Source organism: Cnephaeus nilssonii (assembly GCF_951640355.1).
Source record: "Cnephaeus nilssonii genome assembly, chromosome: 18".
Lineage (NCBI taxonomy): Eukaryota > Metazoa > Chordata > Mammalia > Chiroptera > Vespertilionidae > Cnephaeus > Cnephaeus nilssonii.
In genome coordinates, this window is record NC_137089.1 from 12,723,011 (window position 1) to 12,748,965 (window position 25,955).

The 25,955-nt window shown below is 42.9% G+C and overlaps 1 protein-coding gene across 1 annotated transcript in view; it reads left to right on the forward strand.

Annotated features, from left to right (window-relative positions):
- Positions 1–3,821: 3,821 nt before the first annotated feature.
- SPAG1 (sperm associated antigen 1) overlaps positions 3,822–25,955 on the forward strand; it is a gene marked incomplete at its 5' end in the record, with an annotated part of 49,756 nt that continues 27,622 nt past the window's right edge. Inside the window, 11 exons of the mRNA XM_079796388.1 lie at positions 3,822–3,961; positions 5,787–5,946; positions 7,745–7,870; positions 10,075–10,139; positions 10,865–10,974; positions 11,717–11,822; positions 12,295–12,425; positions 14,602–14,708; positions 16,383–16,542; positions 24,022–24,402; positions 24,799–24,898. Coding sequence (XP_079652514.1) covers positions 3,822–3,961; positions 5,787–5,946; positions 7,745–7,870; positions 10,075–10,139; positions 10,865–10,974; positions 11,717–11,822; positions 12,295–12,425; positions 14,602–14,708; positions 16,383–16,542; positions 24,022–24,402; positions 24,799–24,898 — 1,586 coding nt within the window. The remainder of the gene's footprint in view (positions 3,962–5,786; positions 5,947–7,744; positions 7,871–10,074; positions 10,140–10,864; positions 10,975–11,716; positions 11,823–12,294; positions 12,426–14,601; positions 14,709–16,382; positions 16,543–24,021; positions 24,403–24,798; positions 24,899–25,955) is intronic.

Here is a 25,955-nt window from a genome sequence, read left to right on the forward strand (position 1 = left end):
ATGTTTGCAGTGCCTTAAACAGGGAAGAGGCTTTTTCTCTTTCTGGCCTGTCCTTTCCCCCAGGCTTCTCTCTGCCTGAAATGAACTTGCCTGGTGTTCTTCACCAGCATCAGAATTTTGAAGGGTTGTTTTATTGTCTTCTAGCTTCCCGCATTGTTGAGAAGTCCAAAACCATGCTTGTTCTCAATCCTTTGTATGTGACCCATTTTCTCTCTTAAGAATTTTTGCCATTTTACAGTATGTGCATTTGTATGGTTTTCTTCCACTGTTTTTGCTCACTTGGGTACTTTCAATCTGGAAACCCAAGCTCTTCAATTTGGGGACATTTTCTTGAATTATATATCTTCTTGTTTCTTGGATGCAATGTCTTCTCTCAGTGAAGACTATACTGGTAATTTTCATTTGCCTCTGGAGTCTTTTTCCTTCGGGTTGCTTTTTATCCTGCTTGTTCATTCAGTATAAATATATATGTACATAATTATAACCAGAAAAAAAATTATGAGTGAAAACATAATTACAGCTCTTTCCCCGAATATTTAAAGGATTCCTTCCTATGCTGGAAGTAAAATATGAAGGCTGAGTGTTTTAGACTTAGGACATAATTTTTAATGACGGTTGCTAGCTAGAATAAGGTGTGAAGTGGCTTCACGTGCTCTGGGGCATGTGACCTCCGTTGCCTTTTCCCCAAGACATAATTTAGTAAACAACCTAAGGATTACATGCAAATTTAATTCCTAGCGTCAGCAATGGAAATAATTATATATAGTCATATTTTGAACATTAGAACTTTTACCACTATCAGTGCTCACTAATAGACCTTAGGTCTAATTTAAGTCAAAGGGGAAAGAAAAATATTTATTGAACTATTATGTGCTACGCGCGTGCTTTATATTATCTATTTAAACTAGACCGAAATAAAAAGAATTCCCCACAAATGAGCCTTACTGTTTTATCTGAATTGTAGTATATCTTCTTCACTTTTGTATATAGCGCCTAGTACAGTGTCTGACTCATAACCAGCACCCAGAAAATGATAAATGCATGAAAAGAAAGAGGGAATCTTGTCTTCATTTACTCTTCTGTATAAAGGGGGGGAAGTAAATCTAGGTTGCCGTGTAAATATCCTGAACGTTTAATTATGTCTCTGTAATTTAGTAGGAGTAGATACCAATTTACCTTGCAGGTAGTACAACCATCCAAAGGAGCAATATTTTAACTCGATCTGAAACTAATTGAAAAGGAGAGGAAAGGGAACTAACTCCCACTCCCACCCTCCTAATGGTCCTCTTTCCTGGGTGAAGCTGGCTTCTGTAACGCCAATCAGCGGGATGGCAGGTCGGGGACTAGCCAATCACCCGGCAGAGGGCCTAATCCCCGCCCCTGGCGATCAGCCCTTTGCACTTGACTCTCGGGCGTTGCGACACGCCCCTCCCTGCAAACCGCAGCGCAGCTGGTCAGCGCGGGGTTCTGAGAACCAGGTGAGTACCTGCCCTCCAGGAGTCAATTACGTGTCCCCATCGCAGTCCCCCCTCTGCGCCGGGGTGAAGGGCGGACGCGGAGGGGCCGATGCACTGTGGGCTAGAGTGAGGGGCGCCTGTGGCTTGAACATCCTTCCTCGTCGGGGGAAACAAACCCGGGGGCCTTTCCTTTCCGCGGATGTTGGGGCGGGGTCGCAGCGCGGGGGTTCCTGGTGACCAAAGCCTGGGAGTGGGGAACAAGTTCGTAGGGTCCTAAAGCGCCCCCTGACCGTTGCCAGTTGGCTGTGAGAGCTCGCGGATCGCGGCCAGCCCCTCCGCCCTCTCGAGCTGCGTTGTACATAGAAACCGTTGCTATGGCTGGAGGTTGTCATTTCCTCTCGGCCTCGGGCAGCAGAGGGCGCTCGGCCCTGTGGAGGCTCCAAAGGTGCTGAAGGGGGAAGAAAACAGGTTTTCGTGTTACTAGAGCATCGCAGTTTCCACTGGAGGTAATACGATAAGCTGAGTAGGAAATACAGGAAGTGGGTGTGGATCAGGATGATGGAGAAAAAAATGAAGGTTTTCCTAATCTGAAACAAAAATTCAAACAGATGTGGAAGAGTTTTAAAGAGAGCAAATAAGCCCGCCGGTGTGGTTCAGTGGCTCAACGCGAACCTATGAACCAGGTCAGGGCACGATTCCTCCTCAGGGTTGCGGGCGCGGTCCCCAGTAGGGGGCGTGCAAGAGCCAGCCGATCATCGATGTTTTTTTTTGTTGTTTTTTTTTTTCCGATCATCGATGTTTCTATCATTCCCTCTACCTTCTCTGAAATAAGTTAAAAAAAACACTATTTTTTTAAGAGAGCAAATAAAGTCTTGTATAAGTTATATTTTAGAACTTGAGAGTTAATATTTTGTGATCTTAAGAATGTGTATCCTACCAACAATGGTAGTTTTCAAAAAGACTCATCAGAAGTGTTCAGAATGAAATTTATCTGATTAGGTAAGAGATGTCTATCATTTCACATGTTTCCCACTATATTGTATTCAAATAATAAAATCTCAGGGGTTGCAAGGTATCTTCAATTTAAGGTAATCTATTTTAATCCTATTAGATGTTTAAACCTCTCCCATTAAAGATCCTCCAGCTCTTTGGCAAATTATCCTAAGACATCTATTCTGGGCAACATCAATGATTTAAAAATTCTTTATGTTGCACCCTTAAAGTTACATTATGATGGGAGACATTCATCATACTGGACCCTTCTGGTATGGTGTAAAAGCCATTATCTCATTTCTCAGCCGTATCTCATCCAAATGCTGATGAACTGTTATCTGTATTCTATACCCAAGTTAAAGCCAGCAGGAAGATGGAGGTGAAGCTGACAGAGCATTTTCTTCTTCTGCAGAGGTCCGCTATATGACTAGACTCCCAGAGGGCAGGCCTGCTGAAGGAAATACTTCAAATGAATTAGGTCCACTGCTGCTACTTATTTTTAAACTAGAGGCTCGATGCACAAAATTCGTGCAACAGTAGGTCTTCCTTCCCCCGGCTGCCAGCACCGGCTTCTCTCTGGCACCCGGGACCCAGGCTTCCCTCGCAGCCCCGGCTTCTTCCGGAAGGACATCTGGTCTAATTAGCATATTATGCTTTTATTATTATAGATTTATCACCCAATATACTTTAGGGCAATGATTAAAAAATAGTATTGGCCGAAACCGGTTTGGCTCAGTGGATAGAGCGTCGGCCTGCGGACTGAAGGGTCCCAGGTTCGATTCCGGTCAAGGGCATGTACCTTGGTTGCGGGCACATCCCCGGTAGGGGGTGTGCAGGAGGCAGCTGGTCGATGTTTCTCTCTCATCGATGTTTCTAGCTCTCTATCCCTCTCCCTTCCTCTCTGTAAAAAGTCAATAAAAAAAAAATAGTATTGCTTTCAGAGAGGAAGGGAGAGGGATAGAGCGAAACATCAATGATGAAAGAGAATAATTGATCAACTGCCTCCTGCACACCCCCCATTGGGGATCAAGCTTCCAACCTGGGCATGAACCCCAACCAGGAATCGAACCCTGACCTCCTGGGTAGAGGAAAGTATTTTTTACCTTTTTTATAACCTGCTTAGTCATTGAATTTCAGCATTGCATAAGTGAAGATGATGTGAGATAATCCATATATGGTACATAGTAATTTAGCTCTATGAATGTTAGCTGTCATTATCAGAGAGAGAGAGTTTAAAATCAGTAGCCTTCCTCCTTTTCTCTAGAAATAAAACGTAATTATTAAAGAAGTACCTAGATGGTTACTGCTATCCAAATTGCGTATTATATATATATTAGATTCATAACTGTTTTCCTGTACTATATTTCAGCCATGACTGCCAAAGATTGTCCATCATTGTTGGGCTTTGGAACAACAAAAACATTCAAAATTCCCGTTGAACATTTGGATTTCAAGTACATTGAAAAATGTTCAGACGTTAAACATTTGGAAAAAATTCTTTGTGTGCTTAGGTAAGCATTTAAAAATCATTTCAAGTTTCAATTTGTCAACTTTAATTATATTGTTCTTGCCTTCTAAAAGCTGAAGCTGCATTAGAAACGTTGGAAGACATGTTCAAGTTTCGATATTGTTTGTTGTATTTTCCCATATTAGGTTCCAAAATAGTGGCTTTGATCCTGTTGTTAGTTTGAAGAGGTCTGGCTGGGTCTACTCCCAGCATGCAACGTAGGCTAATTAGTTTTGAAGAAGGCATTTTTCTTGCTTCCTTCACATTGTCTAGGAAAAAGTAACCGTGAGAGTAGCCAGTAGGATGTCAGGTAGCTCACCGCCCTACGCTGATAAGGTAATTTGGCACTCTCCCGCTTAATGCCATCTGGTGACTCTGTGAGCTGGTCACTTGGAGGATGATGGGGAAGCCAGCCTGGAGGCAGGAACAGGAGGCAGGGAATTGGGGCCTTCTCTGGTTAAGAACCCCATGGTGGTGATTCTTAAACTTTAATATACATGTGGTTGTTAAAAATGCAAATTTGAGGGTCCTGTTCCCAGAAATTCTGCTTCCGGAAATCTGGGGTGGGGCCCAGGAATCTGTGTGTATTTTTTTTTTTTTTTTTTTGGTTTGGAATCTGTGTTTTTAACAAGTGCCTGGCTAATTGACATGCAGGTGGTCAAGGGAACCCACTTTGAGAAACACTGTCCTGTGCCACGTATTTCGGGTTTCTTGAGGGGTTTTCCCTTGGAGAGTAGCCTGATGTGGCAGGAGCACTTGTGGAGCGTGGCATCCGTGGTATTTCTCTGCGGTGGCTCTCTGTTCTCCCCCGGACCCCTCATCTTACCACCGTGTCCTTGGCTTTTTCTCTCTCGTTACCTTTGGTGTCCTGTCCTCCCCAGGCACCCCTGCCTGTCCCCAGCCAGAGTTGATGTAACAACCTCATCATTTCTGAAATGGAAATGTGAATCATGTCATTGCTTTCCCTTTTGTTTTTCTCAGCAGTATAAGAACATTTTCATGTCTATTTGACCAAGGACCGATGAACAAAATGAGAAGTTTACGGGATGAAAGAGTTTGAAAGCCATAGTAATAATGTTGGTTCTAAGAAATTCTATGAATAGCTTCATTAAATTACATTGCATTGACTTGGAATTATGTGTTTTTTTAAATTTTATTTGAAAATGGGATATATTTCTATTTTTCTAAAAATTTAAAAGTATACAGATTTACAAGAGAAGGGTAAAAATTGATTTTCTTTTTAATAATAATAATAATAAAAGACAAACTAGAACAGATGTCTCCATTTAACTAAGAGAGGAATTCTGGTTCTTGGTTGTATTTGAGTCCTGTTGTTCTAAACTGTTCCTCTGCCATTTTCTTCCCATCCCTTTGGGGGGGGGGGGGGAACTAAGCTAGGAGCTCCTCCTTGGAAAGGAAGTCCAGAGTCTCACTTTCTGCCTGCCTCTAATATTGAATTTCAGTTTTTAAGTTTATAATTACCTTGTGTACAAAAGGAACGTATTTGTGTTAAAGAGGAGAAGAAATGTTATTCATTCAACTTGCAAAGCGGGTGATGGAAATCTGCGTCCCTGGAGCTCCTTTTTTTCTTCCGTTGCATCCCTGCATCCCTGCACGGAGGAACAGATGATAACGGAGGTTGCGCTGGTTGAGGAAGGTGCGTGGGAAGCAGCAGCCCCACCTGCCACCTCCTGCGGGGGAGGGGCAGGGCCACAGCCCTGAGATCTCCGCAGAACTCCTGGGCTCCGTGGAACCCAGCCTGCAAACCACTGGTCTAGCTGATCTCTAAACAAAGAGATCTCTAAAATTCTGTCCCATTTTTTTTTAAGGTCTGGAGAGGAAGGATATTATCCTGAACTTACAGAGTTTTGTGAAAAGCGCCTTCAAGGATTGGCTCCTCAAAGTAGAGCTTTGAGGAAAGACAAACCTGTAGCCACAGAATCCAGTTTTTCAGCGAGAGAATGGGAGAAAATTGATGGCGATATAAAGGTAGAGATCAGCCCCAGTTTTTGTGACATTGTCATGTTGTATAGATGTCTACTTCACTTATCCAAAATTCTAGGTTTCTTTTTTGTCAGCCAAAGGCTTTTAAAAATATATATATTTTTATTGATTTCATAGAGGAAGGGAGGAGGAGAGAGAGAAATAGAAACATCGATGATGAGAGAGAATCATGGCTTGGTTGACTCCTGCGTGCCCCCCTCTGGGAATCAAGCCCGCAACCTGGGCATGTGCCTTGACTGGGAATCGAACCCGTACCTCCTGGTTCATAGGTCAGCCCTCAACCACTGAGCCATACTGGCTGCGTTCAGAATGCTATGTTTTTAAAAACTTTCATCAGCTTTCTCATTTTACCATTTTATTGACTTGACTTTGAAAATCTGGTTATTAATATAGCTAAAATAGTGGTTTATGTTTAGAGTTCTTTGACTTTATTTTGGGGGATAAAACCTCTTTTTTTTTTTAATAGTTAATTGATTTTTAGAGAAAGAGGAAGGATAGGGAGAGAGAGAGAAACATTGATGTGAGAGTATAACATCGATTGGCTGCCTCTTGCATGCCTCAAACCTGCAACCTTTCGGTGCATAGGCTGACACCCAACCAACGGAGCCACACCGGCCAGGGCAAAACCTCTTGGTTTTAGTTGCAGAGCCTGCTTTTACCCAACTGTGTATTCTTTCAGGTCACTTTTTTAGTTAGTCTCCTTCTCATCCCACTTTCTTTCATATTTTCCTTGCTACTTCTCCTGCATTCCCCATTCTCTCTCACTCCTTTCTCTCTTCTGCAATTCCTCCTCTCTCCTTCTTCCCTTTTTTCCCTTACTGTGTTTTTATTCTTCTCCTCTTTGCCCCCCATACATCCTTCCTGCCTTCTATACAAATAGGACAGGTAATAGAGTTTATTTCTATATCCCAGTGCCTATTTTAAGAATGTCTAACAAATATTACATCCTCACTATATATTTGATGAATAAGAAATAATAGAATTTCACAAATAATAAAGAAATATTCTACTCAGTTTTTTCCTGGTATCAGTAACAATTTAGTTTATTTTTTTTTCTTTTAATATATTTTATTTATTTCAGAGAGGAAGGGGGAGAGAGATAGAAACATCAATGATGAGAGAAGATCATTGATCGGCTGCCTCCTGCATGACTCCACTGGGGATCAAGCCTGCAACCTGGGCTTGTGCCCTGACCAGAATCAATCCGTGACCTCCAGGTTCCTGGGTCAATGCTCAACCACTGAGCCATGCCTGCCGGGCGACAATTTAGTTTAATGAACATTATTGTGAGCCTGTTATATGCTAGACACTGTGCTACCTTCTTGAATCACAAAAATGAGATTAAGACATAGGCTCTGCCCTCAAGGAATTTACAGTGTGGTGAGAGGGATGAACACTAATAGATTATTTTAAACCATTAGGCTAATACATGGAGGAGGAACATTTTTAGCCCAACCCGGAAGCTCAGAGAAAGCTTACTGGGAGAGATGGTAAATAGGATCTTGCAAGATAATGAAAAGGAGGAAAGCCAACAACAATATGAATTTACTTAATAATACTGAACCGTACACTTAAAAATGATTAATAGGATAAATTTTATGATATGTGTATTTTCCCCAAATAAAAAAAAGAGTAGGAAGGGCATTCCAGGTAGAGAGAATGGCATGATCAAACTGTCACCTAAAAAATTGACCGACCCATAGGAAATTTTGAGGATGTATAGTCTTTTCTAATACTTGGTTAATTACTTAAAATTGTATATTTACCTTCCTTTTTTTCTCAGAATTGGGTAACAGAAATTAAAAAAGAAGAAAGTAAAATATATTTTCATGAAACTGAAACATATCCAGCAAAGGAAGAAAATTTGCCTCCAGTTCGTGGTTCAGGCAGCTGTCTTCATGTTGCCAAAGTAGGCCTTTTGGTGTGGGGCGTGGTGGGTGGGGAAGAAGGTTGTGTGTGTGAGGAGAGCTATCTCAGTTTGATCAGTGCAGCCAAACGGTGATGTGTCCTAGGAGAGCAGGGATTTTTTCAGCTGGTCCTGTGCTATTACCTTCATGAGTAGACCTTTGTTCATCAACTGATGAATCAAAATGAAAACAGCCTTTTCTTTTGAAGGCTTGCATCTTAGATTAATGCCTTTCTTCATTTTTCTTTTGCTGTTCAGTCTCTTCTACTCTGACCAGTTTTTTTTTTTTTTTTTAAACTTTATTTTAGGAGGAAGGTTGAGGGAGAGAGAGATAGAAACATCAATGATGAGAGAGGATCATGGATTGACTGCCCCCCGCATACCTCACACTGGGGATCGAGCTCACGACTGGTCAAGTGCCCTGACCAGAAATTGAACCATGACCTTCCAGTTCATAGCTCAACCACTCCGGATGGTCAAGGACACATTCATTCATTCATTCATTCATTCATTTACTTACTTACTTACTTATTCGTTAATCCTCACCCAACGATATTTTTTCATTGACTTTTAGAGAGTGGAAGGCAGGGAGAGAGGAAGGACACATGTTTTTAATATTCTGTATGTTAAAATGGGAAGTATGCAGAAAGCATTTCACTGTGAAGTGAAATATGATTGTTATCTCAAGAAAAGCACTTGTGTGATTGAATTGGCAGCTTCAGTTGCCACTTTTTTTCTGGAATAAATTTTTCTCCAAAAATTTATGATTATTCAGACTTGGTTTTTTGGCAGACATTGCGTTGAAAATGAACAAAGCGGGCCTGTCACTTTAACTGACAGTGCTTTTTGCCGGTGATAATACCTGAGCTTTCAAGTACAATCTAGAGTCTTTCATATTCTTACGTGGCTCTTGAATACCTGCTTGTGACAAAAAAAATTTCCCATACTCAGACTTTTCTGATGAGCTCCATGAAGATATTAACAGATGGTTTTTTATTGTATGATGAAATGTATGAATATTTGGAAGATCTGCTTAACTCCATGTGACGAATGCACAATGTTACAAAACTGCTCAAAATGGCTTCAGATTATGACTAACCTCTAAGAAATAATTTAAGAAACGATTTGTGAGCATAATGGCTACTGTTTGCTTCTCTCCCACTCCCTCTGGTGCTTCCACTGGGCATGTGACCGAGGCTGGGCCACTTACTAGCACCAAGCTAGTGCTTGGTCAGGGTTGGGCGCATGACCCAAGCTAGGCAATCAGAATCCTTCCCTGGATTTCTCTAAAGATGCAGAGAAGAGTCCCTTTCCTTTCTGATTGGGAGGCCTGTGAGGTTATAACCCCAGGCTGCTTGTGGCCATGTTTCCTACTACATGGAGAAAGCAAGTAGCCAGCAGGGAAAACAAAATCAGTAGGCAGAGAGAAGCAGAGATGAGGAAGGGGGTAGGGGCGGGGGAGGGAGAATTGGAGAGAGACCATATGACTCTTTCATCCAGCAATATCCCTGCCCTGCCTTTCATCAGTTTGGTTACATAAACCAATAATTTATTCTTTTTAAATACAATTAGTCCAAGTTGGGTGTCTGTTATTGCAAACAAACCAGCTTTGAGTAATATATCAAAATGTTCTCCAATGCCTAGGTTCTAAAAGAATGACTGATAGTTTATTACTTTTTTATTATAAGAAAATAACGAATAATCATATTTCACACGTGATTTTAAAAATTTTTATGTATGTGCTTAAAGTCCTGTAGATTGCTCTGAGAATTAACTACAAATTTTTTAAAAATATTTTTTTATTGACTTCAGAGAGGAAGGGAGAGGGAGAGAGAGAGAGAGAAGTATCAATGATGAGAATCATTGATCAGCTGCCTCCTGCATGCCCCTTACTGGGGATGAAGCCTGCAACCAGGCATGTGTCCTAACCTGGAGTCCAACAGTGACCTCCTGGTCTATAGGTTGACGCTCAGCCACTGAGCCACACCTGCTAGGCGAATTAACTACAAATTTAAAACCCTTTTGAAGGGTAATATATATTATTTTCTTAATAATTTTAATACTGGATTTGTTATAGCTTAAAGGGTATGTATTTTTCTTATTCATTCAGTTTTCTTATTAATCCTATTCTTCACATTGCATTTATAATAAAACCTGCTAATCTTATATTAAGTATGTCTCATAAAGTATGTTTTTTATTCTTTTAGGGAAAATATTCTAAAAGTAGATCAGCTAAAAAGAAAATTCCAAGGGATTATGCAGAATGGGATAAGTATGTTTTACATTTTCTATGTAAAATTTATCACTGAAAACTTCTCTACCACAAAATACTATAATAAGTTCTTAATTATTATAAACCTGATCATTAAGAATAGCAAGGTACTTCAGTAGAGTACTCAGAGTATATAGTCTAAGCACTCTTGATCTTGTTTTTCATTGAATAAAAATCTTCTGCATCCTTTTTCTATAAGAGCAACCACAAATAAATAATATAATCCTTATACCTATTCAAAATAAAAAAGAACAAAAATTTTAAATCAAGAGATTAAAAATGGTGGCAGAGTACATGGATGCTGCACAGACATGCTCCCAGGAACAAACTGGAATTACAACTGAAATACAGAAAAACTTACTGAACAATCAACGGAAAACTCACAGGCGAGGACCCTGATATCCGAGGACTGAAAGTGGAGACCGCTAGAGACTGATTTACTTTGCATATTGTAAAAAAATAAAATTAAATTAAGAGTTAAAAATAAAATTTAAATTGTGAGAAATGTGTCACAATTTTAATTACAAAATCTAAATAGTTTAGATCTGATTAATGTTTAAGTTCTCACTAAATTACATGGTTAATAAGAAAGAATACAGAAAACTTGTAATATAAACTATTATGCATTTTTGGAATATGTGTTTAAAGGCATGGTGATACAAATACAAGAATATCATTATTGTATTGTGTTGTATTGTACTTTTTTGTTTTTATTCTTTCTTAAGATTTGATGTGGAAAAGGAATGTTCAAAAATTGATGAAGATTGCAAAGAAAAAACTCTAATAAACAACAAGTCACATTTGTCTAAAATTGAGACAAGATTAGACACGGCAGGTAATTGGGGAAATATAAGAACAATTTAGTAGTCTTTAAGTTTTTAAAATTATAATAAAAGCTGTCAAACTAGAGGACATTCTCTCTCTCTCTTTTTTTAAGTGGTTGCCTCCCACACTGGGATCAAGCCTGCAACCCAGATACATGCCCTTGACCAGGAATCGAACCCATGACCCTTCAGTCCATGGGCCAATACTTTATCCACTGAGTCAAACCAGTTGGGCAAAGGCTTTCTCTTTCCATGCTACAGGTTTTCATGACAAGATTATGCATTTTCTCCTAAAGTTGACCACTTTTAACAAATCCAAATCTATCCTTTATTTAATTTTATATGAATAACAGTTATACTTCTTAAATTTTAGTAAGACTTAAAAATACAAACCATTTTTTTACTGTAATTAATTTGTTTTCCATTTTTTTAAAAAAAATCCTCTTTTTCCTTCAAATCCCTCAAATTTATTTTCTTTTTGCTTCAAAACAAAATGATGGAGCAGTTTGTTTTCATTTGAAGTCCATAGGTGTACCTTTAAAGAGAAACAAAACCAGTCATAAAATATGTAAACCCTCAAAAATTGTGAATGATTAGAAAAAAGAAAAGAAACATTACTAAATTTAGGAAATCATTTCTTTTAATTATTTACAGTTTTCGGTTTCTATTAAAATAAGCATTCCTGGATTTAAAATTTTGTAAATATTCTATTAAATTATATTCTTACTTAAAGCAGGTGCCATTTGTTTCTAGGTCTGACTGAGAAGGAAAAGGATTTTCTTGCTACTCGTGAAAAGGAGAAAGGAAATGAAGCTTTCAAGTCGGGAGATTATGAAGAGGCTGTGAAATATTATACAAGGTGAGCAGATTTTTGTGTGGTTTAAACTTGCTATTTTTAAAAAAATGGCAGCATTTAAATTTAATTATTGAAAGGATATAAATAAGCTAAATGGCCTATGTCAGGCTCAAGATATTGTGGTTTATCATAAATTCACTTCTGGTTCAGTATTATTTTGTATTGGTTTCAGGTATAAAGCATAGTGGTTAGACAATCATATACATTCCAAAGTGTTCCCCCCAATATTTCCAGTACCCACCTGACACCCTACAATGTCATTGCCTATATTCCTTATGCTGTGCTTTACGTCCCCCTGACTATTTTATAACTGTCCTAACCTTTTCCCTCAGTCCCCCAACACCTTCCTCTCTGGCAACCACCAGTCAGTCCATTCTCTGTGTCTACGACTCTGCTTTAACTTAAGCTGAGTTTCTCTGTCTTCTCGTATTTACCACTGGTCTGCTTGTTGCCAATGAGTGTTTCTTCTTCATAGGAGCATATCCGTGCTTCCCACAGTAGCAGCCTATAATAATCGAGCTCAAGCAGAACTCAAACTACAGAACTGGAACAGTGCTTTTCAGGATTGTGAAAAGGTCTTGGAGTTAGAGCCTGGAAACGTAAAAGGTAAAACATGTTCATAAAGGATGCTTTTAAATTTACAGCAGGATCCTTTAAAGACTCTTTGTAGGCACTCATGTTTACACTAAACACATGTCAAATAAACTCAAATTTCTATATGGAATCATTGCCTTCATAAAGTTACTTTTAATTTCAAGTTTAACTTGGATTTTTAAAAAATATTTATTTATTAATATATTTTATTGATTTTTTTTACAGAGAGGAAGGGAGAGGGATAGAGAGTTAGAAACATCGATGAGAGAGAAACATCGATCAGCTGCCTCTTGCACACCCCCTACTGGGGATGTGCCCGCAACGAGGGTACATGCCCTTGACCGGAATCGAACCTGGGACCCTTGAGTCCGCAGGCTGACGCTCTATCCACTGAGCCAAACCGGTTAGGGCTTAACTTGGAATTTAAGTCCCTGATTATTTGCATTGAAGTGGCCGATAATTTCAGAAGATTCAATAAAATATATGTTTTTTAAAGAACTATCTCAAGCTTGCATTTAACTATGGGTTTTTTTTCTTTCTATTTTTTTATTTTGTAAAATACATATAACATTTGCCATTTTAATCATTTTTAAGTGTACAGTTCAATGGTATTGTTGTGCAGTCATCATTACCACCCATTTTTCTCTCTTTTTAAATTTTTTAAATTTATTTCAGAGAGAAAGGGAAAGGGAGAGAGAGGTAGAAACATCAATAATGAGAGAGAATCATTGATTGGCTGCCTCCTGCACACCCCCTACTGGGGATGGAGCCCACGAACCCAGGATGTGCCCTGATCAGAATTCAAACCAGCAACCTCTTGGTGCATGGGACAATGCTCAATCCACTTAGCCACACCAGCCAGGGGCAAAATGATTTATCTTTATATTTCCATAGTTCGTCCTCCCTCCCTCCCTCCCTCCCTTCCTGTTTGTTTGTTTGTTTGTTTATTTCTTTATTAGAGGCCTGGTGCACGAGATTCGTGCACTGGGGAGAGGTGGTCCCTCAGCCCGGCCTGGGCCCTCTTGCAGTCCGGGAGCCCTCAGGGGATGTCCGACTGCCACAGAGGTGGGAGAGGCTCCCACCACGCCGCTGCGCTCACCAGCTGTGAGCCCTGTGAGAGCGCACTGACCACCAGGGGGCAGCTCCTGCATTGAGCATCTGCCCCCTGGTGGTCAGTGCACATCATAGTGACCGTTTGTTCTGCCATTCAGTCGATTTGCATATTACCCTTTTATTATATAGGATTTTTAGAGAGAAATAGGGTAAGATAGAGAAAGAGAGGCACCGATTTTGTTGTTCCACTTATTTATGTATTCATTGGTTGTTTCTTATATGTGCCCTGACCGGGAATCGAACTGACAACCTTTCAGTGCACAGGACAATGCTCAACTAACTGAGCCACTCCAGCCAGGCTCCATAGTTCATTTTAAAACTAACATCAAATTGGTCAAAATTATGCTTTAAAATAACACATTAAAATATATCAGATATAAATTTCTCACTTTTCAGAATTACTAAGCCTAATTCTTTTCAAAATAATGACTTATTACACAAATTCTCTCAGTATATAATGGATACTGATGGGACTAGAAAGGCATTTATTTTCAGGATTTAATAATTCTTATGCATTCAAACATATTTAAAAAGCTGATGCAAATTACCAAAGTACTTGATTTCTGAACCTAGCTGACTTAATCATCATGATTCTCTCAGTTATCCATGTGAAATACCTCCTTCTAGTTATTTTAGAACTTGCTATAAAGACTTCACTAATGATCCCATAATTCTGAGTCAGATGCTGGTCAGTAATATACTAAGTTTGAATAAATGATGTTCAAAGTTTTCAGAGAGTGGTGAAATAATGCTCGTGATGATTATAAGGAGGCAAACATTGTTTAATGAGAAGCCTCCACTTTGTCGCACAGAGTGGAGTCTCTCAGGCCCTGGAGGAGCTGGCAGGGCCTGGGGCTGCCAGAGGGCCAGGTTGTTGGAGGGGACAGGTGCCTGATGAGCCTCTTGTTTACCTCAGTACCATTTTCTGTATGTGCGACAACATGAAAACGGGTGTCGTTAAGCTTTGCACAATTGCATCCTAAACCGTCTGTGCTACTTACGTTCTTCCACTCACAAAACTGCTAACCATAATGCCATATGTTAAAACAAACAACTTATTTTAGTAAAATTTCAGCTCTTCTGCGCCGTGCCACTACATATAAACATCAAAACAAGCTCCAGGACGCGATGGAAGATTTGCGTCAAGTGCTGGATGTTGAACCTGATAACGAGTTGGCCAAAGTAAGTACAGGAAGTGATTCCTCACAGAATTCTGTAGTTGGCTGTTTCTGTGTTTATGTGACAGTGACATCAATCTTGCTGGACACCTAATGCTGAGGATTAGGTTATAGTTTTAAAAAGTAGGTATATCCCAGACTTAGGTTATCCCAAGGGCTTAACATCAACTTGAAGTGGAAGAAAGCAAGCTCTTACATTGTTCAAAACTGTAAACCTAATTCTGAAGGACAAATACTCAGTTTTTTTCTTTCCTGCAGTGCTGTAGGCAGTGGTTTTCTTTGAGCTAATTCCAGTTTATTATGCAGAGCGGTGTGTACATTTCCTGGGCTTAGGCAAGAGCTTGATGGCCATAAGAGAGTGTTTCTCTCTGTAACTTGCATGGAAAGCATGCGTCACTGACACAGACTGACTCAGACATGCACTGGGCAGGTGTGTGTGTGTGTGGGGGGGCGCGGGTGGTAAGGCCTTGAAGAGTAGATTAAGTGTTGAGAACTGTGAAGGGTCTGAGATTTTACTCTACTTGCAAATTAACAAGGTGGCCTAGCCGTGTTCGGCAAAGTGCGGCTCGCGAGCCACATGCGGCTCTTTGGCCCCTTGAGTGTGGCTCTTCCACAAAATACCATGGCCTGGGCGAGTCTATTTTGAAGAAGTGGCGTTAGAAGAAGTTTAAGTTTAAAAAATTTGGCTCTCAAAAGAAATTTCAATCGTTGTACTGTTGATATTTGGCTCTGTGGACTAATGAGTTTGCCGACCACTGGCCTAGAGGAATATACAAGATTCCTAGGTCGGACACAAAGGACTTGGTTGCGGCATAGCAAGCTGAAGAGCTTCAAGTTCATGTCAGTTCCCCTGGCTCCCAAGTCTCATGGGGGCAGCACAGAAAGGCCCCGAGAGATGCTGCACACTCAGTGCATTTGTGTCACAGCGGAGGCATCCCCCAAGTTTCAGGGAATAGAAGCAAATCTGCCCAACTCACGTAAGAGGGAGACATTATCTTTGTTTTCCCAGAGAGCAAACAAACCGGCTCTTTCCTCTGGAGAGAGAGATTCTCTTTCCCAAGGCAGTTCACGGAGAGATATTCTATTTTCCAAGGCCTACATCCTTAAAAAGATAGCCTAACATCGTTTCATTTCTCTGCTCACAATATAGTCAGAAATGAGAAACTCAAGGAACACTATATTCCAACAAGATGTTCCAGTTTTCCTCATACGCCTGCTGGGCATCTGTCTCTGAATGGCAGCTAACGTCCCTAGTGCATCAGCTGCATTTGTCAAGCCAGCATTTCAGTGAATTCGATGTAAGGCCCAGTTCAGGAACACATCTTCTCCCCATAGTAGTTCCTTTTTTTAACAGTATGTTTAATATACGTGCATATGAACATATCTAGGAAGATGATCATCAGAATACCCAGTGTTACCTAAGTGGCAGATAATTTTTTCTGTCTTTTTTATACTTGTTAATGCTTTAAGTTTTTTACAACAACCATGTATGATTATAATCAGACAAAGCAGCAAAGTTGTTTGAAAAAAACACACAACAGACCACTATAAAAAGCCTTATGTTAGTTATCGTTGTCCACTTTTTAATAGCTTCATATTCTTGCCTGAAAGAATAGTTTTATTTTTTATTAAAGGAAAACATCTTTTTTTTTTTTTTAATATGGTGATTATGTTGCAGAAAACCCTGTCAGAGGTTGAAAGAGAGCTGAAAAATTCTGCGCCCACATCTAAGACTCAAACCAAGGGGAAAAGGATGGTTATTCAGGAAGTAGAAAACTCAGAAGATGAAAATGGAAAGGACAGTGAAAGAAAACATGAAGATGACAGTAGAGATAAGAGTAAAACATTTTTTCTCTTTTGGTTATGTAAAATACTACTTATATGATGAATTAGTCTATCAAACTTTTTATAGCTTTACTTTGTGAATCCACAAGCAGGTTTTTCCTTAATCTTTTTCTTAATATAACTCCTTTTTCTTTTTCTTTTCTTTCTTTATTTTTAAAATATATATTTTTAAAAAATTGATTTCATAGAGGAACAGTGAGGGAGAGAGAGATAGAAACATCAACGATGAGAGAGAATCATTGATTGGTTGCCTTCTGCATGCCCCCTACTGGGGATCAAGCCCACAACCCAGGCATGTGCCCTTGACTGGAATCAAACCTGGGATCCTTCAGTCTGCAGGCCTATGCTCTCCACTGATCCAAACCGACTAGGGCTCATCTTTTTCTTAATACAATCTCCCAAACTCATTTTTTGTCTTAACCTGACACTGTTTTCTAATGCTCAATTTAATTCCTGATTATCTTTTTTTAATTTATTTATTGATTTCAAAGAGGAAGGGAGAGGGAGAGAGAGATAGAAACATCAATGATGAGAAAGAATCCTTAATAGGCTGCCCTCTACTGGGGATCAAGCCCACAACCCGGGCATGTGCCCTGACTGGGAATTGAGCCATGATCTCCTGGTTCTTAGGTCATTGTTCAATCACTGAGCAACACTGGCCAAGCTATCATCTTTTTTTAAAATATATATTTTTTCATTAATTTTTAAAAGAGAGGGTAAGGAAGAGGGAGAGATAGAAACATCAATAATGAGAGAGAATCATCAATTGGCTGTCTCCTGCACATCCCCTACTGGGGATCAAACCTGAAACCTGGGCATGTGCCCTGACCAGGAATCATTTCTGATTTTGTCATTCATGGCCCCAAATTATTTTGTAGAAAACGGAATATTTAAAAATATGTAAGATTCAGAAAACAAAAGTTTCTTGATAAGGAGAATATAAATTTTAAGACCAGTTAGTTCCTTTTTATCAGGAAAGCAAATCAAGATTAGGTGGAATAGTCCTAGCCAGTTTGGCTCAGTGGCTAGATGGTCAGCCTGAGGACAGAAAGGTCCCCGGGTTGGATTCTGGACAAGGCATATGCTCAGGTTTTGGGCTCAATCTCCAGTAGGGGGCATGCAGGAGGCAGCTGATCAATGATTCTCACTGATGTTTCTATCTCTCTCTCCCTCTCTCTTCTTCTCTGAAATCAATAGAAATATATATTTTTTAAAAAGATTAGGTGGAATAAAAGGTTGGAAGCCATTTTAAAGACATCCTTTTAAAATGAAATAAAACTATTGGAACTATTTTATGCTTCTACCAAGTTTTATTGTTAGATGGCTTGTAAAGAGGTCCTGGAGCCTTGGACAAGACGGGAGAAATTCAAGTCACTATTAGGAAAATAATGTTAAAGTCCAGAGGAGATTATCGAGCTGGAATCTTTGCAGGTGGTTCCCCATTCCACCACATTCCAAGAAAGAATTGCTAGTCATTATGTGGTAGGCGGCGGTGGCGGGAACAGCAGCAGGTGTCTGACCAGGGGGTCAGACCAACCTGAATTCAGCAACCTCGGTACTTGGGTTCTGGCTAGAAAAGAATTCAGAGCCAAGACCCAAACTGTAAGAGCACATTGGTTTGTTAAGTCACAGAGGTAGAGAGAGAAAGTAATCCCTAGAAGAGATGGGCTTAGGAAGGCAAGGTGTGGAGGCAAAGGGAGGGCCCGTGGAGCCTGGGGCAGGGAGGAGGAAAGAAAAGGGAAAGGCACCTGCATGCTCTCTGGAGGGAGAGCGCACTGGGTCCTCCATCCTAAGGGTTTTAGGGTGGAGACTTTAGGGGAGGCCCCAGGGGAAGGTTTGAGTAGAATATTCATCAGTTTTCAGGGTTGTGGTCTCCACTGATTGATTGTGGCACCAGGGCAGGGGGTCTTTATTCAAAGCAGCTGATCCTGAGGCTGGTTTTGTTGCTTATCTGGGCCTGGAGCTGAAATACAACTGAGGCCTAGATGTTATCTCCAGGGGGGAAAGGTCAGGGGTTCCAAACCAGTGACCATTGGTATGCTAGGGGAGGAAAAGTCACCATGGGGGCGAGGTCCCCCCCTACCATTGATTGTCTGTTGCTAGACACCTGAGGTTTTCCATTCTGGTGGCCTTCTGTACCTGGCCCATGGTCCTTGCCTTACTCGTGTCCAACTGCCCACCATAGATAATACCACATTTTCTTTATCCATTCATCAGGTGGTGGACACTTGGGTTGCTTCCGCTTTTTGGCTATTAATAATGCTGCTATGAATATTCAGGTTTATATGTGTGAACATGTTTTTGATTTTCTTGGGGATAGGAGTAAAATGCTTGAGTGATATTGTAACTCTATGTTTAACTTCTTGAGGAACTGCCAGACTGTTTTTCCAAAGTGGCTATAGCATTTTATATTCCCAGTGGCCATGTCTGAGGATTCCAATTTCTCTACATTCTTGCAAATACATGTGATTGTTTGCCTTTTTTATTATAGCCATCCTAGTGCGTGTGAGGTGGTAATTCCTCATGGTTTCAATTTACATTTCTCTAATAACTTATTGTGTTAACCATCTTTGCATGTGTTCATAAGCCATTTGTATATCTTTTTGGAGAAATGTTTATTCAAGTCCTTTTGCCATTTTACTTGCCTTTTTATTGTTGCACTAGAGGCCCAGTGCACGAAATCCGTGCATGGGTGGGATCCCTAGGCCTGGCTGGCGATCAGGGCCTATCGGGGCCGTCTTGCCCAGTCCTGATTGGGGCTGGGCTGGTCAGGGCCTGCCAGCTGCCAACTGGGGCCGGGGGCCTGCCGGCTGCCGGACGGAGCCAGAGGGACAGGGGAGGGACCAGGGAAGGTTGGCTGGCTGTGGGAAGTTGGCTGTGGAAGCACACTGACCACCAGGGGGCAGCTCCTGTGTTGTCTGACCCCTCCTGGTCAGTATGCGTCATAGCAACTGGTCGACTGGTCATTCCGCTCGTTCGCTCATAATGGTCGCTTAGGCTTTTATATATATACTAGAGGCCCAGTGCATGGATTCGTGCATGGGTGGGATCTGCCCTGATAAGGGCTGATCAGGCTGGGCCCACGGGGGAACAGGATGCAGGATGTTGGCCGGCTGACCCCACCCCTTGGTCAAACTCCAGGTCAAGGGGGCAATTTGCATATTAGCCTTTTATTATATAGGATAGATTTTAAGTGTTTACATATTTAGATAGTAGACCTTATCAGATAATAATTTGCATATCATTTCTTCCATCCAGTGTGTGGTCTTTACTTTCTTGATTACATCCTTTGCTGCACAAAAGTTTTACATTTTGATTAAGTCCAATATATTTTTCTTTTGTGCTTGAGCCTTTTGGATCATATATAAAATCCATTGTTAAATCCAAGGTCATGTAGATTTATCCTTATGGTTTTTTTTCTAAGAGTTTTATGATTTAGCTCATATTTTGGACATTGATTTATTTTGATTAATTGTGGTAGGGAGGAGTCCACCTTAGCTTTTTTTTTTTTTTTTAACATGTAGAAATTCAGTTTTCCCAATATCACTTTTTAGAGACTATTCTTGACACTTTTGTCAAAAATCAATTGGCCATAGATGTATGGGTTTATTACTGGACCCTCAGTTCTATTCCATTGGTCTATATGTCTATCGTTATGCTAGTACCACTCTGGATTGTTTTTGTTGTTAATCCTCACCCAATGATATTTTTTCCAGTGATTTTTATAGAGAGTGGCAGGGAAGAATGGAGGGGGGGAGGAGAGAGAGAAAAAATAACACATTGATGTGAAAGAGACACATTGATTGACTGCCTTCCTCACTGGCCAGGGACGGAATCTGCACCCCTTCTGTGCTCGGGCTGATGCTCTAACCACGGAGAAATACTGGCCAGGGCAGTACCGCTTTGTTTTGATTACTGTAGCTTTTAGTAAGTTTTGAAATCAGAAATATGAGTCCTGCCTGGCTGGTGGGCCTCAGTGGTTGAGCATCAACCCAGGAACCAAGAAGTCACTGGTTCTATTCCCTGTCAGGGCACACGTCTGGCTTGCAGGCTTGATTCCCAGTAGGAGGCAGCCAATCGGTGATGTTCCTCCCTCTCGTCGATGTTTCTATCTCTCTATCCTTCTCCCTTCCTCTCTCTAAAAATCAATAAAAACATATTTTTTTAAAAAAGAAGTATGAGTCCTTCGATTTTGTTCTTCTTTTTCAAGATTATTTTGGCTACTTTGGAATTTTTATTAATTTGAAGATCAGGTTTTCTATTTCTGCAAAAAAGTTATGGAATTTTGATAGGGATTATGTTGAATCTGTATTTCACTTTGGGTATTTTTGATATCTTAACAACATGAAATCTCCCTATCTATGATCAAGAAATATATTTCCAGCCCTAGCTGGTTTGTGTCTGTGGCTAGAGTGTCAGCCTGTGGACTGAAGCGTCCCGGGTTTGATTTCCATCAAGGGCACATGCCCCGGTTGCGGGCTCGATCCCCAGTAGGGGGCATGCAGGAGGCAGCCGATCAATGATTCTCTCTCATCATTGATGTTTCTATCTATCTCTCCCTCTTCCTTCCTCTCTGAGATCAATAAAAATATATTTTTTTTAAAAAGAAAAGAAATACCTTTCCACCCTAGCCGGTTTGGCTCTGTGAATAGAGCGTTGGCCCGTGGATTGAAGGGTCTTGGGTTCAGTTGTGGTTAAGGGCTTGTACCTCAATTGTAGGCTCAATCCCCGGGCCCGTTCCAATCGATATGTCTCTCTCACAACACTGTTTCTCTCTGTCTCCCTCCCTTTCACTCTAAAAAATATCAATGGAAAATATCCTTGAGTGAGGATTAAGAGCAACAACAACAACAAAAGATGTTTTTAAAAAAGAAATATCTTTCCACTTAATTTCTACTGTTGAACTACTCTTCTATTCCTGAGATAAATACCACTGATCATGGCATATAATCCTTTTAGTATGCTACTGGATTTGTTTTGCTTAGATTTTGTTGAGGATTTTTGCATCTACCAACTACCCGAACTGCCCTCTAAGGCTACTGAAATCCTGGTGGTCTTTAGTTCTGCTGGTTCTCTTCAGTCTTTGTGCAAATGACACTGTTAGCCATTACTCTTCCTTTGATATTTATTGCTGACTCCTTTCTCCCTGAAATACTCATTCTTCTTGGTATGTCCTCCTGGTTTTTCCCCCTCATTTTTAGGCATCTCTCTATCTCCATTGTAGATTTTTCCTGTGGCCATCTTTTAAGAATTGATCTGAATGACTCAGTCCACATTCAGACTTCAGTGATTCTTTATATGCCAGCAACTCCCAAGTCGGTGTCTAGACAAGGCCACTCCTCTGGTCCACATTTGGAGTCACCTCCTGAACAAGTCCTCTGGAATGTCCTACAGGTAGTGCAGTACCTAACAGGACTCACAGGACTTTCATGTTCTGGCCTCTGTCTACCCTTACAGAGGCTGGCCAAGTTGTCCAGGGACATTCCATCTTAAGGAAAGAGGTACGGCAGTGCATGCAGTTCAGTTCATTTGAATCCCAGTTATGCTGGGATTTTTCGCTCTCTGTGCTTGAGCAAATGCCTTAAGCTACTTTCTTGTGTCTCTTGTTTGTAAAGCGGGGATGATACTACTTGGTCTGAAAATTAATGATAATGTCTGTGAAGGTCTTGGCCCATATAAAGTTCTAAATAAACTGCAGCTACTGAGTAATAGTATTGGTCAGACATGGGAGGACAGCATACCAGGATGGGCAATAATATTAAGTTGTCCCTTGTTACTGCTGACTCTGACCTGTGCTCCCATCCGTTTCTGTTCTGGGCAGGGACTTAAGCAGCAGATACCAGCTCAAGATTGGAGCCTTGATTTTGTTCATCCTACTGTTACCGGGGAGAGGGAGAGACCTCGGTTCTTGTCTGCTTGAGGGAAAGATTTCAATCAAGAGACAAAGTGTAGAAAAGCAAGCAAGAACGTATTGACCTCAGCAAAAATATACTTAGGAGCGTGAAACAAGGAAGGGCATAGGAGCAGCAAGAGGAGAGCCCAGGCTGGGCTGCCGTAGCTCACAGGGAAGTCAGAGGAAAGGGGGGCCGTGGAGACAGGTTCAGGGCGTTAGCCCCAGAAGAGCTGCTGCCGCCCATGCCCATTGCTCCCCTGGTTGCTAGTCTCATGGGGTCCCGTAGAGGTTAGGGGATACGTGCATACATGCGGGAGGCGGTGGGGGGGAGCGGATGGGGGAGGGAATGGCAGGGGCATGCTCCCTGGGGAGAGTGCACTGGCATCTTCATTTTCAGAGATTTTATTTTATTTTATTTTTAAATATTTTTACTGCTTTCGGAGAGGGAGGGGGAGAGATAGAAACATCAATGATAAGAGATAATCACCGATCAGCTGCCTCCTGCACGCCCCACACTGGGGATGGAGCCGGCAACGCAGACCCGTGCCCTGACTGGGAATGGGACCTTGACCTCCTGGTTCACGGGTTGACGCTCAACCGCTGAGCCACGCCTGCCTGGCGCAAACCATTTACTCTTAAGTGTCCTTGGTTTAGGGAAAATAGGGTTTACTAGGTTGCTGCAGACTGCTGTTTAACTATCTGTCTCAGTTTCCCTATTTTGGAATTTTCCTAGCTTCTTACTCTTCTATAACGTGACTGGGTCCAATCTGGGATTTAGCACTATATATGATCTTTTTTTTTTTTTAAATCATTGTAATGGAAAACTCTTTTTTAAAACAAATTATTAATTTTAGAGAGGGGAAGAGAGAGAGAGGACATGAATTTGTTCCAGCTATTCATGCATTCATTGGTTGCAACTTTTGTATGTGCCCTGACGGGATGGAATCCACAACCTCTAACCCGCCAGGGCCAAAAACTTACCGTCTTTTAAAGACTCACTTTAAAAACAAGGTGCTTACTTTATGTGATTTCTTTGCTAAGTTCGCTTTAAAGTGACTTACAAATCCCTGGGACTTTATTTTTCTGTCCAGTGATCTTTATCTCCTAGTCCTTTAACCTAAGGAAAGGGTACCCTAGCCGGGGGTGCAATTACTGTATTCAAGTTTTAGGAACTTCATTCGCTCGAAAATTGTACCTGGAAGAAAAGTGCCTCTTTTGTAAGTCCTACCTTTTTGCCCGTGGGCTTTGATGAAGGGAATGATTCCGAAATGCGGGTTTGCAAGTCAGAAGCCTTTCCGTGTTTAAAGAGTTAAATACGGGTTGGCTTCCGTCCACAGCCCGGACAGCGCCGGGGGCGCGGGCGCGGGCGGGCGGTGAACCCGCGGGCGGGCGGGCGGGCGGACCGGCCTGGAGGTGCGGGGGCCGCGGGGCTCCGCCCGGGAGAGGGCGGCGCCCGGCTTCCCCGCCCCGCCCGCCCGCCCCGCGGCCCGGCGCCGCGCCTCTGCGCCCGGCACCCCCGCGGCCGCGGTAGTTCGTCCTGATGATGCAAACACTCACTTCCCGCATCCACTTCCCACAGAGGCCGCCGAGCCCGCGGCCGCCGCGCGCGCCATGGGCAACATCCAGAGGAAGATGACGGGCAAAGGCGAGGCGGGCAAGCGGCTGGACAAGGGCGCGCCGCGGCGGGGCCGCACGCCAGGGCCCGGCGCGGACAAGCGGGGCCGCCCGCCGGCCCCGGCCCCCGCCGGCCGCGCCAACGGGCACCCGGGCGGCGGGAAAGGCGCCCGGGACCCTGCGGCGGCCGACGCGTCCCCGGCCCCCGGCGCCCCGCCGCCCGCCCCCGCCGCCCCGGCCGGCCCCTCGGGCCTCAAGAGCCAGGGCAACGAGCTGTTCCAAACGGGACAGTTCGCCGAGGCGGCGCTCAAGTACTCGGCGGCGATCGCGCAGCTGGAGCCCGCAGGTAGGTGAGCGGCGCCCCGCCCGCGGGCTCCCCGGACCCCCCCCCCCCCCCCGGGCTGAGCGTCACGGGCCCTGGAGGCGAGAGGCGCGGGCACCTCCCGAGGGACAGGCGCGGGCGTTTCTGCATTCCTTCCCGGCGGCCCAGGGCGGTGCGTGGCCGGACCCCGGGGAGCAGTCCGCACCCCGGAATGCGCAGTCTGCGTCCGGGCCAGGGCTGTCCCCGCGCGCGCTGTCCCCGGCCCCCCGGGCCGCTGCGGGCGCGCCGCTCCCCGGGGCTCTGCACGATCAGCAGTCCTCGGCACTGCAGTGCCGCCGGGGACCTCTGTCGTCGTGCAGTTCTGGGGGAGTGGATGTTACTCATGGATTCCAACTGTGTTTGCTTACGTGTGGTTTTTAGGAAGTGGAAGTGCAGCCGATCTAAGTGTCCTCTATTCGAACCGAGCGGCGTGCTACCTCAAGGAAGGGAACTGCGGCGGCTGCATTGAGGATTGTAACAGGTAAACGGCCGTCGCCGGGTTTGTCCGGCGGGGTTGTCATTCCGGGGCGGTGGGTGCAGTGTTTTACTGTCCCTCTGAGTTTTCTGCATGACAGTCATTTCTTAAGAAGTTGTCAGGTATGTTAATGGATTCATTACGTAAAAACCATAAACTCTCTTTCGCACCCAGGAAGACAGTCATCGAAGATGGTGCACCAGGCGTCCTCAAACTACGGCCCGCGGGCCACAGGCGGGTGTTTTTGCCGTTTTCTGTTTTTTACTTCAAAATAAGATATGTGCAGTGTGCATAGGAATTTGTTCATAGTGGTTTTTTTTAAACTATAGCCGGGCCCTCCAGCGGTCTGAGGGACAGTGAACTGGCCCCCCGTTTAAAAAGTTTGAGGACCCCTGGTGCACACTCTTTAAATCTCCACTGCTGCCACCCTCCATGCTCTTTTTACGCTGGGCCTAGACGGCGGAGAGAACTCCTCGCTGCCCGCTCTGCCTCCCGCAGTCCCCTGTGGCATCAGAGCTTTCCCCCAAACTGTCTCGTTCAAACTGTTTCAAACAGGTGTTCACTAGCTCAGCACGCTCTTCCAGACAGTTCCAAACTACTCTGTCGCCATCCTGCTTCCCCAACAAGCGTTCTGCTCCCATTCGGTCCACTGTCTTCAGTGGGCCCTGCACACCTTGGCTTCTGAAGTTCCTGCTCAGCTGCCCCCTCCTCTCTGCCTGCCTGGTCGCCTTCAGCCTCCCTGGTGGTCTTCCCGTCCTGCCACGCTTGCACTGTCACTCTCTCACCCGTGGGGACTTGGGTCATCCACGGCATTGGGTTGCAAGCTCGGTGAAGTCAGGAGCCATGTCTTACACAGCGTTGCACCCCACAAGCACAGTAGTCACCACGGTGCCCTGCCAGTTACACGCTGAAATAGAGGAAACCCATTTTCATGAATAAAAAGTATTGTTTTCTTTTACCGTTAAGTACTAAGCCTTCCTCAGGAGCCTTTTGGAAGGAAGCTATTATTAGTGAATCTAGAAAATCCGAAGTCATATGTCCTGGTTTTGACCTTAACATTCCT